Source organism: Sinohyriopsis cumingii, unplaced genomic scaffold, assembly GCF_028554795.1.
Source record: "Sinohyriopsis cumingii isolate HCF-2022 unplaced genomic scaffold, ASM2855479v2 utg000452l, whole genome shotgun sequence".
Classification (NCBI taxonomy): domain Eukaryota; kingdom Metazoa; phylum Mollusca; class Bivalvia; order Unionida; family Unionidae; genus Sinohyriopsis; species Sinohyriopsis cumingii.
Window position 1 is genome coordinate 152,518 of NW_028315901.1, and position 19,827 is coordinate 172,344.

At 34.1% G+C, this 19,827-nt stretch overlaps 1 protein-coding gene across 1 annotated transcript in view; it reads left to right on the plus strand.

Annotated features, from left to right (window-relative positions):
• Positions 1-333: 333 nt before the first annotated feature.
• Positions 334-19,827, plus strand: part of LOC149774000 (E3 ubiquitin-protein ligase TRIM45-like) — a 315,416-nt gene continuing 295,922 nt past the window's right edge. Inside the window, exons 1-2 of the mRNA XM_089945900.1 lie at positions 334-1,519; positions 14,921-14,944. Coding sequence (XP_089802026.1) covers positions 416-1,519; positions 14,921-14,944 — 1,128 coding nt within the window. The 5' untranslated portion in view covers positions 334-415. The remainder of the gene's footprint in view (positions 1,520-14,920; positions 14,945-19,827) is intronic.

Sequence of the window (19,827 nt, forward strand, 5' to 3'; positions counted from 1 at the left end):
GGACAACATAGACTCTGAAATAAATTTATAATGGTGATCAGTGAAATCAGCCTTGAACCGATCATGCCTATGTACAACTTATAGAAAAGTATTGTATTATAATACACGGAAAATGTAATATACTACACAACATCACTATATCTCTCCCCCTGCTTGGACTTGATTTAATTTGAGTAAATTTATAATTTGTTATGGTTTTTGACGTTAATACCTTTTTCGTTGAGTACGTTTTGTCTTGTTAACTTTTCACCCTAAGTAATATTGCCTCTAAAGGCCCTCATCTCGATCGGATCATCGCTCGGTGATATCCGTCAGGTAGTTATTTCAAAACCTGACGGAAAATGGCCCGAGCTAGGGAGCAATCATTGAACTTACGACACTCACTGAAATATATAAAACTTTCATCCAACAGGTGATGCTAACAAGTTTGCCTGCTATACACGTATCTCCTTGTTGGTGGAACAAAACGAAAGTGTCTTCGAAAATGGCGGCAAGTCGACAGGAGTGCAGTATTTGCATGGATAGTTTTAAGAATCCGAAGTTAATATCCTGTCACCATAGTTTCTGTTACAAGTGTCTGGAGGATTATGTGCAGGTTAACCTTCACAATGGTCGATTTAATTGTCCCATATGCAGGACAAGTATAAATCTACAGGAGAGTGGGCTTTCGGGATTTCAAAGTAATTTCTACATCGATACGGAATCGAGTGAGAAATTCCCTTGTGAGATTTGTGGTCCGAAAAACGTTGCATGCAGTAGATGTTTGGACTGCGAGGAGAATTTGTGCCAGTCATGTTGTTATGTCCACGAAAAATTGAAAGTTAGTAAGCATCACAAATTATGTGATTTGGGAACTCTGGATTCTGAAACGAAAGGTAAAATCCGACAACGTGTGTTCTGTGATCAACATCCAGAAGATGAAATCAGGCTTGTTTGCCAAGATTGTAAAGTGCCTATTTGTTTTATGTGCAAAGTCGTTGAGCATGAAAATCATTCCACGAAACCTGTAGCTGATGTGGCAGCAGAAGTGAAAAAGACCCTTGATACGAAATTGAATCAATGTTCAGACAAGCTGAGACTTATCAAGGCTTCCACAGCAAAGGGAGAGGAGCTTGATAGAAGCATTAATGATGCTGAGCGCGAGGAATTAAAAGCAGTTGACGACCAGTGCTCACAACTGCACAAAGCTATTGACCAAGAAGCGGCAAAATTTAAAGAAAAAATCAAAAATGTTTACCACCTCCTTAGAGAGCAAAACGCAGTTTTCAAAAGATATATGCAGGAAGAATTCAGCTCGTGTTCTAACACCAGGGACAATGCACAAAGTCTAAGAGATCGGGGGACAGACATCGAGATAGTAAAGAAAGGTCCAGATATTGAACAATTAATTTCTGCAGCAGTATTAAAGACTGACACAACACCCACCATACGTTTGGAAAACAAACTGTTTTCTCCAGCCGACATCATCGAAAGTAAACTGATTCCCTTGATTGGTATCTTGCAAGATTTTACTGATGTCGTAAGTATCACTACTCGTAAATTTCAGTCATAATGTACTAAATAATTTTAAGTCTTTTCTCTTACCTTTTACTAAATAAGCAATGACTCTCAATGAAATTAAAAACAAACATCTTACATTGAGTTGTTGTGTATATAATTTTGAACTTCGTTGATGAAGTCTGTACTTTACTGTGCCATACATTAGGCTCAGCGTACAAGACGGTTAGCAAAAGAAGATTTAATTGTATATTCTGTGATATTCACGTTTTAGGAAATAATATAAACGCTTTCCACATTTCCGTAATTTTGTCGATAAAATAACAATGAATGTTTACGCATATTCCTTAGTTCACTTGAACTGCAAAGCGCACACTAATTAAATGAAATACATAATTTTGTGTTGTCATCGATTTTACTCTACAAGCTTGGACAGTATTTGGAAATGAGCCATACATGATTGCCCTCACATTTCCATGTTTAGCCGATAGTGTTACATGAAGAAAATCTGGAATTTAATATCGCAAACAAAACTTCACAAGCCCTAACGTGTACGTCCATATACTGTAATAGAATGAACCTATAGTGCATTTGCTAAACATCAATACACCGAGTTTGTTTTGAGTAAGCTTTTTAGATTAGGCGACACCATATAAGGAGATAATGGTTTGGTTTTGTGTCATAAATAACATACAGTAATACAAGAGTGAATATTTCGAACCATACACTCTATTTTGGCTAGTTATGGTCATTACCGCCATACGTGCGTACTTGTATTTTAATTTCATGCTCGTGCTTTCTATTATTGTATGTTGCTTCTTCTATCTTGCACGATTCAGTTTTGTATTTTCTATCCTTCTACACTGTGTCATTACATCTGCCAATATGTATTACAAAGCATGTTAAGTGTATGAATACTATACTTCAGATTCCACATGAGTGATTTTGTATGCATTTTTAATTACACGAAGTAGCATTTTTAATTCTTTCCAGCTTGAATTTTGTTCTGTGCTGTTGAAAGATTTCAGTTCATAAAACTCCATTTTGTTGCTGTTGTTGTTGTTGTGGGGGTTTAACTCCATTTTCAGCACACGATAGGCTATACATGGCGGCCAGTATTAATGGTAGAACCTGCGAAAACCCCGGAAAGAACCACCGACCCACGAGGAGCTACTGGCAAGTTTTCTCACATACCCACATTAGGTGAATCTTGGACTCGAACCGCCGCAGACAGGTGAGATGGCAGTGATCCGTAACGAAGAGCGCTTTAGACCACTCGGCCACTCGGAGCCCCTTAAAACTCCATTAAGTATGAAACTGGTAAAACGTGGCTGAAGATCGATCCGATGTATGCCCCATTATGATAGCAGAAGGCGCAGTAATAGCTGAATGAAATAGATTGGATTAGCTCTTAATCATTTTCGTCCAGTCGTGAAATAATCTCGGACGTTGTTTTAGAAATGCACATCACTTTGATGTCTTTTGTTGATCCCCTCCCCCCCCCCCGGGCGAAGTGCACCACAATTGTTACGACAGCAAGCATAAATTGTTCTGACTGATTTTTGCATCTTTCTACCGCCCTGTTATTCCAGTTGAACGACTAATTATATCCGAAGTTTATATTCTTGCTTGAAGAAAAAGTTCCAATAGGAATGAAACTAGGGACGCGGGTTAAATAATGTTAATTGTAATCACGGAGTATTGAGCTGTGGATACTTGCTTTCTTCTTCCAGAGTCTTATATTTTTTTAATTATGTGAATGTTCCAACCAAATGATACAAATTGTCAAGAAACCACACTTCACCCTCTCATTTCGACAGAAGGTCCTGTGTAATCTCCGACTGTATTATTCATGATATTTTGTTTATTATTAAACATTGATTTTTCTAAATTAATGACCATACCGCAAGTTAGCTACAGGTTGAATTGAAACACTCCACAATCCTACAAGTGTTCCACCATCAACTCTCTCTCTCTCTCTCTCTCTCTCTCACACACACACACACACACACACACACATTGTGGCCTTTCGATATAAATTTATATACAATCAGTCAAATATATTAGCAGGACAGACCCCTCCTGAAATAAATGGACACCATGATTATAGTACTAAGTACAAACATTTGGTGCATTGTTTGGTCCGAAACGTACGAGTTTATGTCGATACGTTTGGCTAGGTTTTAACTTCATGTACTCATACAGTAATTTATCATCATGTACTCGTACAGCCATTTAACTTAATGCACTCCTACAAACATCTAGCTTAATGTTCGCATGCAGCTTTCTAACTACATGTACTCATTCAGTCATTTAACTTATGTACTCATACGGCCATTTAACGTATGTACTCATACGGCCATTTAACTTCATTACTCATACGGCCATTTAACGTATGTACTCATACGGCCATTTAACTTCATTACTCATACGGCCATTTAACTTCGTGTACTCATTCAGTCATTTAACTTATGTACTCATACGGCCATTTAACGTATGTACTCATACGGCCATTTAACTTCATGTACTCATACGGCCATTTAACTTCATGTATTAATACGGCCATTTAACTGCATGCACATGTATAGCCCTTTACCTTCATCTACTAATGCAGCTTTTTAACTTCAAACCGCTCCGGTTGCCTAGTGGTTAGGGCGTCCGCCTCGGATGCGGCAGTTCGTGGGTTCAATCCCCATCCGAGTCATACGAGAGACTTACAAAAATGGTACTAACAGCTGCCTCGCTTGGCGTTCAGCATTAAGAGGTTAGTGCTAGGACTGGTCGACCTGGTGTCAGGATAATGTGACTGGGTGGGGCATCATGCTACATGTCTGCGGCATGATGCCCCAGTGCTAGACATCACTATAAAGTGCCACATTGCAGACATCGTAGCGATATGACTGTAACATAGTTAAAGCTACGTAAAAATCCAAATCACACACCAAATAACATTTTAACTTTGAGTATTCATACAGTCATTTAACTTCATGTACTCATACAGTCATTTAACTACATGTACTCATGCAGCCATTTAACTTGATGCACTCATTCAGCCATTTAACTTGATGTACTCATACAGTCATTTAACTTAATGTACTCATACGCCATTTAATTTCATGTACTCATACGGCCATTTAACTTCATGTACTCATAAAGTCATTTAACTTCATGTACTCATACAGCCATTTAACTTCATGTACTCATACAGCCATTTAACTTCATGTGCTCATACAGCCATTTAACTTCATGTACTCATACAGCCATTTAACTTCATGTACTCATACAGTCATTTAACTTCATGTACTCATACGGCCATTTAACTTCATGTGCTCATACAGCCTTTTAACTTCATGTACTCATACAGCCATTTAACTTCATGTACTCATACAGCCATTTAACTTCATGTGTTCATACAGCCATTTAACTTCATGTACTCATACAGCCATTTAACATCATGTGCTCGTACGCCATTTAACTTCATGTACTCATACAGCCATTTAACTTCATGTGCTCGTACGCCATTTAACTTCATGTACTCATACAGCCATTTAACTTCATGTACTCATACAGCCATTTAACTTCATGTGCTCGTACGCCATTTAACTTCATGTACTCATACAACCATGACATGTAATGCATGCATACGCATTCTGTCATTCGTTTCAAACCAAACAATTCATTGTTAACGTGGATAATTTCACAAGAGGCCATCACACGATATGACAAATGTATATGGCTCCATAATGTTTAATCGGTTTGTAAGATTAAATGAACACATCATATTATCTACTTTTCATTCTCTTTACAGCTATAAGATAAAACGAAACTAAAGCCTGTATTTTATATTTAGCAAGACAGTTATCTTAAAACATACACAATCATTTAGCCCCCACCCCACCCCATCCCATCCAAATTAAACAGAAAAAAATCCCAAAATCATTAGTTACAATACTGTCTTGTTAACGAAGTTCCATCTTTCAAAGCCTTTCACAAAATAATGTGCAAAAAATAAACAGTTTCAGTGAGGAATGTTTTCATCCTAATTACCTCACAAAACCGGGATCTTACACTAAAAGAGGAAATATCTTAAAGTAATTGCTTGAAAATGTGGGGGAGATAATGGGGGTCGAAAGGCTGTTGCGATGTTGCATCCAGGTAATTCGACTTGCTAAACAATGGCAGCGAACCAAAATACTATTTTTATGTTATAATTGTGGTGTACATGAAATGACCCAATTACTATAAATAAAATACAATAAATGAACCAACATTTACGGTTAGCTTCAAAAGTATGGGTATCTGCGTAGGTATAACTTAGCTAAAAATATCATTCAAAGCAGTGTTTTGCTTTTCGTTTTGTTTTTCCTGCTAGAAAATGCAATTTAGTTATGGTTTGTGGGTTCAGTAGGAGATCTGTGGCTACCTTGTCCATGCTTACCTTCCGCAATATAATGGATACATTCGTTCTTTCTTTATCTGGATTTAAGTCGTGTATCGGCAGCTATTGCCTATAAAGGGGGATTACCGCCATAATTGTATGCATGCATTTTCTATTACTATAGAATGCATATTCTATTCTTCATTTTTATATTCTACATTTGATATAAATTGGATTATGCAACAGGGAACTAATATAAAATGCACTAAGATAATGTAGGATCGAATATTCATCATATTATAATAGAAAATGCATACGCATAAATAAAATACACGAACGCAATTATGGCAGTAATTGTCCTCCATAACTCCCGAGTACGACTAAATGTCAATATGTGCAATTGTGTACCTAGTAAGGGAACAGTACTGCATACATTTTTAAACATTTTACTTTTATTTGGATTTCCAATTGATTTGAATAAAAAAATTTATTTTTCAATTAATCATGTGTTCAATCCAAAAGACAGAAAACTCGCATTTAAAGACAGTCAAACTGTGATGTACGAAGGGTTATCCTCATCTAAAAATAGATCTAGTCCCGTGTAATATGATCACGTGACAAATCGAAATGTTAACCTAAGGCGTAAACAGCTTGAGAGAGGATGTTATTGCCTTCATAATATTTTATTTTATAGTAAAGGATTATTTTATGGAAGGCCATCGCCGCTGACAATATGAAATAAAAACAAACTAAGTAACATTCAAACAAAATAAGACAATATAAAATGCAAAATCATGCTTGTAAAATAAAAATATTAAAGCTCATACATTAAGATCAATATTAACTAAAGAGGCTAATGTCAAAATAAAACACACAATGTGACACGAATGAGACACGAAAATGCCAAAAGAAACAACGGCATTTAAAATTAAAACATTGAAACTCAATAAAACAAACGAGTCAAAAATGAAACAGAGAAAAATGAAAGAAAACAAAGTAAACTAAAAATGAACCAGTCAGACGACAAACAAAATAATGGCATCTAAATAATAGGAACAATACTTGAACAAAACAAACGAGGTGAAAATTAAGCAAACGAGATGAAAACAAAACAAACGAGGCGAACACAACACAAACGAGTTGAACACAAAACAAACGAGGTGAATACAAAACAAATGCCAGGGGACACAAACAAAGCACGAATGAAACACGCAAACGATAAACAAAATAAACAGAATAAAAGGAAACAAAACATGACTCAAACAGGATAAGCTAACGTAAAATTAAACAAGATATATCAGAGAGTATAAAGAAACACTGTTATAAAACACTCATGCGCAAACATTATTGACAAATGAACGAAAGCGATAGTCAATTGATGTATTTTGCGAAAAGATTAGAGGGCGCTCCTTCATTTAAGGATGTATTCCACATATTGAGCCAAGAGCACAAAACATTTGACCATGGCGCATCAGAGTTGTCAAAATGAAAAAGTGCGTGTTTTTTGTTCTTATTTTGTACCAATTCTGCAAGGTTAATTGTTTAATTCTCTAAACGTAATTCCCTTGAAATTCGCAACTTGGTGTTATGTATATTTGATTTAATTATATATAACTTAATATAAATTAATATCAATTTAGTTGTTTGTCAGTTCTATTTTTTAATTATTTTTCAATACATGCTACTTTAATGTAAATTTTTCACTAGAGATGATACTTTTTCAGAAAATAGTTTGAACGTGACTGTTTGTTGTATAAACACCAGATGTTGATCTAGATCCTGACCTTAATTAAACATTAGCAGCGACCACGTAAACAAGTTCTATTTTATTTTAAAATTATTGGTTGTTGTCGAGGTCATGATGTGACTTCGTGTTTAATAAGTAAACAATTTTTTTTATTTATTTCTTAGAATACAATGATTGATTTCTTCAGGGTCACACTGGGTATATGCGGCCTTTAATAATTACATAATTATATGAGCTTCCAGAACATGATCACGTGACCGCCTTGTTTACGCTTTTGAAGACCATGAAACCTCTGTTTTGGAGAATTATTCTCAGTAGACGCTGGGCTGTTAAACTGGAAGTTGCATGTTGTGCTGTTTGGAGTTATTTCAAATTACTTGGATTCAGAAGGATTTATTCTATTATTTTTTTGCTGAAAAATACATGTGCTCATGTGAGATTCTTAATCAAAGACAGTTCTTATAAGAAATTTATTTTGATCTTCAAAACCGGATTGATAATTCCTGTTTCTACAAGTAACTATAGACTTCAACACTATAGATTGCACCATACGTCATCGTCTTCCATCTTGGATTCTTCGTTGGGGCTCGAATTTGATTTCAGTCGAACATTTTGTTATTAGGACTAATAAAATTGTATTCTTGGATTATTTTTTGATTTTTCCAGGGGAAACAATTATTGTATTTTTTTAAAACTTGTTGTTTTCACTCTTTCTTGCGTTACTGTTTATTCGAGCCTAACCACGTGACCTAAGATTGTCAGAATTAAAACTATAAGAAAATGTCGGATATATTTGCTAATTCATCAATTATTTGATAAATATCTACTTTTTCTCTAAAAGAAGAGAAATGCAATCCTCTTTCTAAGTTTGAATATCCCCAAGGTTTACACTTCCATATACATATTAATTTTATTCATGGATAGAAGAACAGCAAGTAATTAGTAATATCTATAAGCTTTTCCGTCGAGCTACCGTAAGATTATTAGACAATACAATAACCATCAAAATAATAATGTGTCCAGATTTTATTATGTGGACGAAAATATCGTCGTTTTCTTTGTAATTACTTTTGATAGTTTTCTGTTTCGATTGTGCCTCGTTTGTTTTATTTTATCATTTATCTAATTGTTTTAAATAACATAATTTCAGTTGGAGTTTGCTTTTTTATTCGTATGTCATATGTATCTTTTAACATTTATCTGTTTTGTTCTAACCTCGTTTATTTTGTTTAAAATTAGATTGTACTATATGAGCTTTGCTATCTTTTATTTTACAGTTATGCTTATTATATTACAGATTTCTTGCTTTATTTGCAAGTTCATTATTTTGCTTTGATTTCATAATCCCCTATCCCTAAAATAGAAAGGACTTTAAATTTGCTTCAGATATTGATCTCCTGGTTGCATGAAATTCAAGGATTGCCCATTTAATTTTCGGGTGGGTGAGTGGGTCTTTATTATTTTAATCCCAAAGCTACAAATTACCAGACTTCATATAGCTTGAACATAAATCTTACTCAAATGTTTGGATAAGGAACATATTTTCTCCAGCAGCATTAGTTTAATCGAATTAACTATGTTGAGATAATAGAGACAAAATAATATGGCTTGAAAGAAGATCTTAGGTGCCCCTTCCCCGCCCCCAAAGGATTGGTTAGTTCAAACTCGGACAGTTTCCTGGTCTCCATACATATATTTATTGTAGAAAATGTGGGATTTGTTAATTTTATTTGTAAACTTTGAATTAAATTGACATGATAGATGATAAAGAAAATACTTAAAGAATTTCTGCTTAGTTGATATCAAAAATGGTTGGCTGTTATGGAGGCTATAGGAAACAACATTAAGTAAAACATGTTACGTTGAACTTTTCTTGAACGCTTGGCAACCTCACACGATGTGGTCTTAAGGAAGGTGTGCAAATTATTTATTTTACCTGACTATCATGGGGAGAAAATACACACATATGTTTGTCGATTATGACCTAATATAAATATGTCCAACAATTATTTGATTAATCCTTAATCAGTGTGATATTTTTCGGCGATTGGGGTTGGGGTTAGGTTAAAGAATGTAGTGTTGATTTCGTTGCAGCAGAGTTTTTATGTTTGCTCTTTAAAGTTACCGCACAGAAGACCTGCCTAAAATGCCCCAATTATGTTTAAACAAATAAACTATTTTTTGAGATATAAACTTTTGATATGATTATTATGGAGACTAAAATTATTCTTCTTCATAAATTAAGGCAGCACTGGTAAAACATGAATAATGTATGTTACTCTAAGTGCCATGTCTCACTCTATATGATGCTATAGCGGTTGGAACACTAGTCATGTTAAACCTATTTAACAAATATGTTCATGTGGAGTGTTCTTTGGTACCAACATTTTGTGTCCTGTTGCAATTAATATAACGTTATTTTTTATAAAGAAATCTTCAGAAAAGCAGTGCGTGTGCATCCTTTTCCCTTTTACGCTTAAGTATTTTGAACCATGGATCATTATAGATTCATGCAGCTAAACGTGATGAAAATTCTATGAGAAAAGTAACAAGACGCACATATATAAAACACTCTCTATTTCATGGTAGTGTGACATAAATTCAGGGTGTAATCATGTAGATAATACCACTTACTGTGCCTACAGATTTGACGTTGAAGATGGCTTCATAATATTGAGTTGTGACACAACCTCGAGGCTTTAAGTGACGGGAGTATTACGCATCATATTATATGCCCATTTCCTGCCTTTCTCTACTCTACCAACATGTTGGACCTTATTGCTAGAAACAAGCAAAGCTGCATGATCAAGCTTGAAGCTGGATAAAATTTAATCCAAGTACATGAAGTAGTTAAAAAGTGAGAGAATATATAATAAAGGACACTGACTTTCATTGATTTCGACGTTAATCATGAGAGCAGGAGATATGGCAATGAATATGCATTTTTTTTTCCCCAAGATGACAAGCTTGCTGCTTTCACATAGTAACACACACACACACACACACACACATATATATATTTTTCTTTCTGTTTTCTTTTTATGCGACAATAGTATAAAACAGGTAGCTGATACGGTTTTGCACTGAGAAAAGACACTTGTAGTTCCACAAGGCTCTACATATGTATGAAATAAATTAGAGTCATAACCGACATTGAACACACCAGTCTTTTAACATTTGAAAGACATGTCAATATAGGACCGTACGTAACTATTGAACGTGACCATCCCACCAGTCAAAGGTAAAGTTTAGAATAAATCTGAAAATGGGCATCATTTAAACAGTCTGAATTAAAATCTTGTATCATTCGTAATTTCTCATGCAATTTAGAAACAATCTTTAAGTTTACATTTACATTTATCATTACGCTGTTTTTAACATAAAAAAACAATAAGCTTCTTGAGAAGAATGCTACAATGTTAAAACAATTCTCTTAATAATTATTCCTCTTGCAAGTACCAATTTTATTATTATTTTATTATCAAGTTAAAGATTTAAATGTAGGTCTTGCAATTGTTACACACAAGAGCATGAAGTTATAATGCAAATACACACGGAAACACTATTTTATACATAGATAAACAAATGGAAGAAACGTTTAGAAAGTATAGCTCAACCCAAAGTACAAGAATACACACTTAATCAGCATTATTAACGACTTACCATAACGGATCCTCATTGTAATAGATTACATAAACACAACTTACATTTCCCTGCATTCACAATGTACCATCTTCATGATTACAAACAATAAGATTCGTTGAAAACATTTTGTGAAAACGTTACTCTAATTTGCAGTTTAATACATATTTCAGCCAACCCACAAAACACTAGAGAGGATGTCACAAACAATATTACCGTTGCACAAGATGGAACTTGCAAATAAAATGACGAGTTTAGAATACTTACATTCAAAGGTTTATGGCAAGGATGAATGTGTGTCAGAAGTCATCTCAACATTTGCATGTTTTTGTAATACAACATGGCAGTAAAATTTAACACAAAACATTTTACTTGTTACACAGGTGCACATACAGAATTGTACCCCGATCGCTTCTGTGTCTATTTTTGCCTTTACCTCTTTCAAGACGTACTCTACAATTTTCCAAAGCATGGAAACTATTGATATAACACTTCGTACAATCACACAACAAACTGTAAACATATAATGGCAATGTTCACCAGCAAAATCAGATTCTTTATTAAACCAGGTTTTTTTAAAAATCGAACACTTCCACAATTGCAGGTCTAATCAACCGTTGTAAGGTATCATATGTTTGTACCGAATTCTTTTTTTGAAGGTAAGTAAAATAAGTAAAATCGGGATTGAAATATGGGCTAAAAATAATGCACGAACGCAATAATTTTATACAAATACACGTTCAAAATAGTATGCATGTTTTCACATCTGTTTCCAGGTTATGAGCTCATGCATTTTAAAGCAAGATCTATGGGACACACATACTCATGTAAATGACAATAACTTGAATAAGAAATCCAACAACGTCATATCATTATGAAACAATATGTTTAATGCTAAATGGCCCATAAACACACACGAACTTTGTAATATGTGTATGTAAGTTAAGTGTAATCAGGTACAATCTTATGTCGAAGTAAATGGATTCAGAATTCCAAAAGGCAATCAGTGTTAATTCCTTTAACTTGCAAAGGTCACGTTTCCAAATATTTCAATTAAACAATCGTTTCTATTAAACAAAACATTATAAGCATATATGAAATTGGAAGAATGTAATTCCTAATTTGTTTACTAATAATTTTGTTGACGCATGCGAATTCATTGCAAAGCATTGCTTTTTGCACAATTACAGCGAAGGGACGTAACTCTTACATCATCTCAGATAAAGAATAGATAGGGTTATAGTTATATAGACCTTTGGACTTTCATCAGTAAACTCTTAAATATTTGAGTACTAAATAAATAACAATACGATATTGCTAGTATCGATTACATTATTTTTGTTTAAAATATTCTAATATGTCAGGAACTTTGTTCGATTTGTACTTCAGCACATAAGGAGGAGTTTGAATTTGTTTTGTCTGTTGTTTTTTTTATATATCCCTGCAGTTACAAGAGTATGAAAGGATTTTGCCTGAATTATCCGGTTGATATTTCCAGAGATACTGTCATGAACACTAATTAAATAACATACCGAGAGCCCATACATCAGACTCTGGAAAAAGCCTCATTATCTTGATTATATATCGTTGACCAACACTTTTGGATACCATCAATGACAATAAGTCCGCTCTCATTACTGAGATTATCCAGCAAGCTTCTTAGATTTTTCATCCGGTCAAATTGTTACTTGAATAAATTGCGCAGCTTCTGTAGCGACTGAAACATGTTTGTCAATTAAAATGAATTTATTCTTTCGTTCCACTTCATCAATAGCTTCAAAATATAAGAGCTATATTTTCTAGAGCATCATAGTCACTATTAAGTAGGAACTATTGTAACACAGGAAGAGCTAACATAAATTGAAAGAGTTCAATTCAGAAATAACAAATAACAATGCACGTTTCATTTCGTTTTAAGCCAGTAATTAAAAAATGTAGTCCAAAACTTATGTTTCCCTTTCAATTGAAAATGGTCTTCAGTATGCCTGGGTTCGATTATATATGTGGACAATTGTGGCATGGACCACTTGGCAAAACTGTTGGGGAAAATGTTTGCATAACCTGTAATGTAAATAAAAGGGTGAACAAATATTACCGAGTTTTGCAACATTTATCGATTTTCAAAAATGTGGCTGTACATACGATTAATCTACAACCAAACATCATTCGCTGCCGCCTTGTGTTTTCATTTTGCAAAAGAAGCTTACGTGTTATCATAGAATTGAAATGTCAGCCTATCCCGGTGAAAGTTTTAATCTGAAGGAAATACCGATATTATGATAGACCATGCCCTATATATTTATCTTACTCTTGTACATATTCAGCCGTATTTGCATGATAAATGTATCACATGTGTGAACTTGGATGAGACGAAAAATTTTCTTTATCTGTTTTATGACATTCTGATCGAGCCGGCAAGCTACGGAGAAACAGTGCGATAAGAATAAATTCTTGTTTCGGCCCTCAAGTGGAATATTCATAATGGACATAGTAAAAACAGACATCGGTAATGTGTGAATGAATTATTTGTGTACTGTATGGCAGAATATAAGCAATGCAAAGTATAGGGATACAACTATAACTATATATTAGCCATGTCATGCCTTAATTGCTTGTAATGAGTGAAATATACACGTGTACCCAGTAATGTTCACGATTCGAAAGTGGGACTTCACAGCGCTTGCGTAATGGATGGGAAAAGTTGAACACTTTAGTGCAATAATGTTGTCATACAAATAACCATGTATTATGCTTATGCACTCCGATAAATATGCAACGTTAAGCTAAGCCTTACAAAAACAAAGAACAAATCTGACTTTTTATGTTGTCTAGCTCATCTCGACTAATGTATCCTGACTTGCCTGAAAGGCACATACAGTACGATGCACCGTTTTGAAAAGTGCAATCAATTCGCGTTTCGTTCTGATATTCAAATATGTACTAAGGATCATAATCTCGAAATCATACAATTCGTGCAACCTGCACGTAATTAGTAACAATAATGTCATCATTGCAAAATTTACCTTTTGGCCTTTCTCACTTTCCTTTATGAAAACAGTGAGGAAACTTGATATGGCATTGTTAGAAATCTGATTCTTTCGGCTTGTTTTTCAATAATAAGCTCACGAGATCGTACTCAAAATGCATTGATTTATTATATATAAATTAAATACAAATTGTCCATTTTCGCTAATATGCTGAAATGGACCATGATCTATTGCTTGATTGACACGTCTTTTTGTTTTGCTTCAACCTATTCGACATAAGCATTATTCTGTGTCGCATCGTGTTGAATATATAAACTTTGTATGTATTTAAATACGCTTATTACTTTCAAGAATACTAATTTCCTCTAAAATCATAGAAAGTGCAGATTTGATGATCGGCCGTTCTATTTGCCTTATAAACCAGCAATTGAATGCATAAGTTTCATGAGATGATGGCAATTATTGAAACTCTGAATGTTTATTTGGTTTGTGTCTTGGAAAATACTTATGCACATTGTTGTAGATTTACTGTATTAACTTTGCAGTTCCTTATTATGTATCCATTAATTATAAATACAATACAGAGATGCTCAAGTAATGCATTTGCAAATATGTGCTCCCCCGTCTACCATCACCGTGACTGATATCACATTTATTTTATTATTTCAGGAAGAAAGAGCGAGAAAAGAACGAGTAAGCATCAACATTCGTTCTTGCATCCAATAAGTATCAATTTTTCTCATGTTTGAGGCATTTTCGATTCTCTAGTTTGGATCAAATGTAAATGACACTATCTTGGGTCACATCAGGCTATCTTAATAGATTGATTCAGGACTTATTGATATATGTATTTTATGTACGCTGTATCAATGATATACCACGTGATGTATACATTTTTCATTAAAAAGGAAAACAAGGCTTGCCGAGTTTCTTTTAATGAAACATTTATATGGTTGGTGTATCATTGATCCAGCGTGCATAGTATACATATATTTTATTAATATCATATATAAATTCACATATATGCCCTTTGAGCTGAGTTAATATATACCACGGCAAATGTGTATTGACCGAGTGAAATAGCACCTCCCATACATGCGAGTATATCCGCTACAAAGTTCTATTTCTTTTCTTGTTGTTCACAATCACATTTGCAAATAGATAGGTTGACTGGTTTCTTTTTGAATTTTTATTTGTATTCACATTGATTAATTCAATATAAGACACACTTATGACTTAAACATGACAGATTGGTTTTATGAATGAAGTAGAACACTAGGAACACGTTTGCTTCTTGTACACACTGAATGCTCAGACATTCACGTACTGGAATATGGAAATCAGCGTTGAAGAGAAACTTGGCGAAATGAGGAACCAGCAAAAAGGTAATTAACACATTTTAATATAGGTACAGTTGGTCAAAGTTAGTATTCTGCTTCACTTAACATTACTACTGACCATACTGTTCTCTGTTTCTCTCTCTCTCTCTCTCTCTCTCTCTCTCTCCCCTTTGGACGGTTTAACTTAACTTTGCCATCATACATAAGTAAGAGAGATCGTCCCATGACACAAGCAAAAATCCCCAACGATCGTATGTTCATGGAAATTTTGCCTTTTTCTTGTTACGACGGTCAACAGAGAGAGAGAGAGAGAGAGAGAGAGAGAGAGAGCATCGTTTGGACATTTTCATATTTAGTTATTGATAATCGAATTTTATAAAATTTTAATAGGTTTAAGAAATAACAACAACAACAGTAAAGCATTAAATACGTTACAGTGTGTGTGCATCGTAACCGTCACATTTAACTTATAGTGTCGGTAGTCTATTGCAACCATGCATCATTGTTATTATGAACAATGTAGATGGATCCCAAGGAATTTGTAAACATACCGTTACGACGAACCATATTCTTGTAGGTTACTTGGTATAAGTTCAGTGTTGAGGTTTTTGTCCAACCCAAAGTGTTTTCTTCTTTCACTTCATACGTCTGAATAGGATGCCCCTTATGCATGATAAGGGAGAATGGAACTGAAAAAAATAAAAGATTCCGATCAAATTTTGTACCATGTTAAATTCACTTAAAAACGGAGATTATTAATATTTTTTCGTTCTTTTCATACGTCATACATGATTAATGATTGGAATTTCATCTATAGGCATGCAGTTGAAAGAATGTTTCTATATTCGTATTATTGCGCCATGGGCGGATCATTATTTGATATTCCAATAGTATTGGCATATCAAATTGCTTTATACATATCTGTGTATCTCTCTATACCTATCTATCTATCTATCTATCTATCTATCAAGCTAAATTAAACGATGTTTTAATTTAAATGCGACAAAATAAAAATTCCTATATTTTCGGATATATTTTATTGCTATCATGCCAGCCTTTTTGGATAACGTGTAAATACTATAATACTGCAATAACGTTTAGTTTCGTTTCTAGATAAAATATTTCATGTGGTTTTTATTTTATAATTCTTACTTTTATCTTCGGTTAAGACTACACATCACACGTTGTCCACTTATATCTTGCAATTCCTAAAATGTGACCAGGGACGGAGAACTCTAAAATCTATTGTGCCGAGAGTCTACGATAAGGTCTTAGACTCCTCCATGCACATACGTGCTTGTGATTATATTGCTAGCAAGCGTATTCTACCTTAACATGTAGATTTATTGCATGCAGGAGACATTGCAGCTCTTTGTTAATTGTATCTCCTTAGGAAAAAGAAAAGACAAAAGTAAAAATTCAGAAACGTAAATACGAGTCAACTCCTATGTTAGATTTGTTAAATCTACATCTAGCGTGTATGTATGTGTTCAGATAAGACATATGGTGTCTGTGCAACTGCATGTGTCTACCCTGTCTTTGGAAGGCAAACAAGCAATGTTTACTACACGCTGTCTAAAGTGATATATATTATATTCTTTCATGAAGAACGAGAGAAAAAAGAAAGAGCAAGTATTAATATCTATGATTTCAGGACAAATTCTGCACTGCAATATTATATTATGTGATTGCAAAGACACGCATATTTATTAAACGTAACTCGTCATCCAAACTACTTCACCTCTTATCACGAATTATAAGGCCATCTACTCATCCCTGAGGCCCCTTTTAGGCTCTAAGGTCAATAACACCATTTCAGCTCACACATGGTTATCCAAGTGATTTTTGTCAGCGGACAATAAGACAAATATTTTGATATTTTGTAGAAACGCAATGAAAAGATGTTCTGTTTTTTGTTTGTAGAAAGCAGATTTCTTATATTTTATATATATCTTGATGTGTCATAACATAGTACCATCTTCTTTCAATTGCTAACATATGCTGGACTAGTTTCAACTTGCTTAATGATTGCATTAAACGTATATAAAATACATTTCTAAATGCGATAATTATACAAAATGTTCTTATCTTATTGTATCCACAAAAGTCGCTTTTAGTTTAGTTAGAAAGAATAACCTCACGTTGTCTTTGTACATCATGTATCATACCACCGAATGTGTTTTAAAACAGAAATCAAAACAGCAACACCATCCTCAGATAAGTGCGTAAACGTACCAATCCCATGCAATGTAAAATATTTTGCATTACTTGTATTATCTGTATGTGTAATAATGTGAATAATTAAGATCATTGTCACTAGACGATAATTGTATAACCTGTTCAATAACCATCGGTGAATTAGTTTTGCATCTGAGTCTTAAGCATGTAATGATTCATACATAGCTTTAATTGCTTATATAACATTAACATTATTGATCAATGTCATGATATTAACCTATATAAGATCTGGATAAACCTTATCGAAATACGTTATAAAAACGACAAGTGCGCATTACTATTAAGCTATTTCATTAGTATGGTTATCTGACTATGCAGAGTGAATATACAATATATGATTTAATTATGTTATGAAAACCAAATTGGTAGGTCTTTCGCGCCCATGTTGTGCTCTTTGTGCCGACAAATGTATGAGAATATTGTATATTAACTCTGAATATATTACGGTTAATACACTTGGTATCTAAATATTGGCGACGTTTATACACATTTTCTTTCAGACAGTTAACAGTTTTACCTCGCCCAGTACTTTTTCTTAACTGCTTTCAAAATTGTGTAGTCATCATCAGTTTCATTATCTTCAACATCATGAAATACTTATTAAACGTGTCCTAAGCCTTTTCAACATTGGGGGAAATCTGACGAAAATTGTATCAGCCTTCATAGAATAACTGTGACCGTACTGTAACTACGACGTGTGCTAATTTGTTTAATTTGTGTTTATTTACAGCATCTATACTGGTTAATAGTGAACAATGAATATTAATACCGCAGCGAAATTTGTTGAATATGTGTCACAGGTGCAAATCTTAATTTCTTTTGTGTTAAACCAAGTTTACACTATGTGGATATAATTAACAATAACTCGCCAATGAATACGTTATATGCCGCGCTCTTTTTAGCCTTTCATCCGTTTAAGAACTGAAATGACTTCACTGTGAGTAATTTATCAGTCTAGGATGGGATTAGTTATATTGTCTTATTGGCCTGTATTTTAGATTTAACGTGTCTATCCTATGTAATCATTTATACGATCAGTCTGATAAAAAAATAGGATTTGCTTCCTGGAACTTTTCCTAAAGATTTAATCTCTCATAATTTTCCAGTTATCGTTACTCGAAAGAATCCCAGTTCCGTATGGATTCCCTAATTTATTGTTTCCAAAATATTCGCCTCTTTGAATGGGTTATGTGTATGATATGTCAATGTTTCCTGCGATTCATTCTTTAATTCTAATACGTCCGCAGTGGTTTTCGATGTTGCCACGAACCAGGAACTTAAACTCCCAATGAAAAATGAGTCACATATGATGATGACTCTACTCGTTTTCTTAAAGTTTTTCATTCCTATAGATTAACACAGCTTTTAATACTTGATAAATCATGGTCAATACTGTAATCTGGTAATTAAATATAGGCTTTTACATGTGTCTGTTTTATTTTTTATTTTAACCTTTTGAAACAAGAATTATAAATCATTTTATTAGTGAGAATAGTATCATCGTTGTATAATTTACCGTTTTGTCTTTCTCATCTTCCTTTGTGAAAACCGCTCCGGTGGCCTAGTGGTTAAAGCGTCCGCCTCGGATGCGGGAGATCGTGTGTTCGATCCCTGGCCGAGTCATACCAGAGACTTAAAAAAAGGTACTAACAGCTGCCTCGCTTGGCGTTCAGCATTAAGAGGTTAGTGTTAGGACTGGTCGGCCTGGTGTCAGTATAATGTGACTGGGCGGGACATCATGCTACATGTCTGCGGCATGATGCCCCGGTGCGAAACATCACTATAAACTGCCACATTGCAGACATCGTAGCGATATGACTGAAAAATTGTTAAAGCTACGTTAAAAATATAAATCACATCACATCACATCACATCCTTTGTGAAAACAGCTAGGAAAGCTGATATGACGTTTTTTATACAAACAAAATGACTTTTTTGTCTTGTTTTCAATAACAACCTCAATAGCTCATAAACATCATAAACAAAATACATTTTATG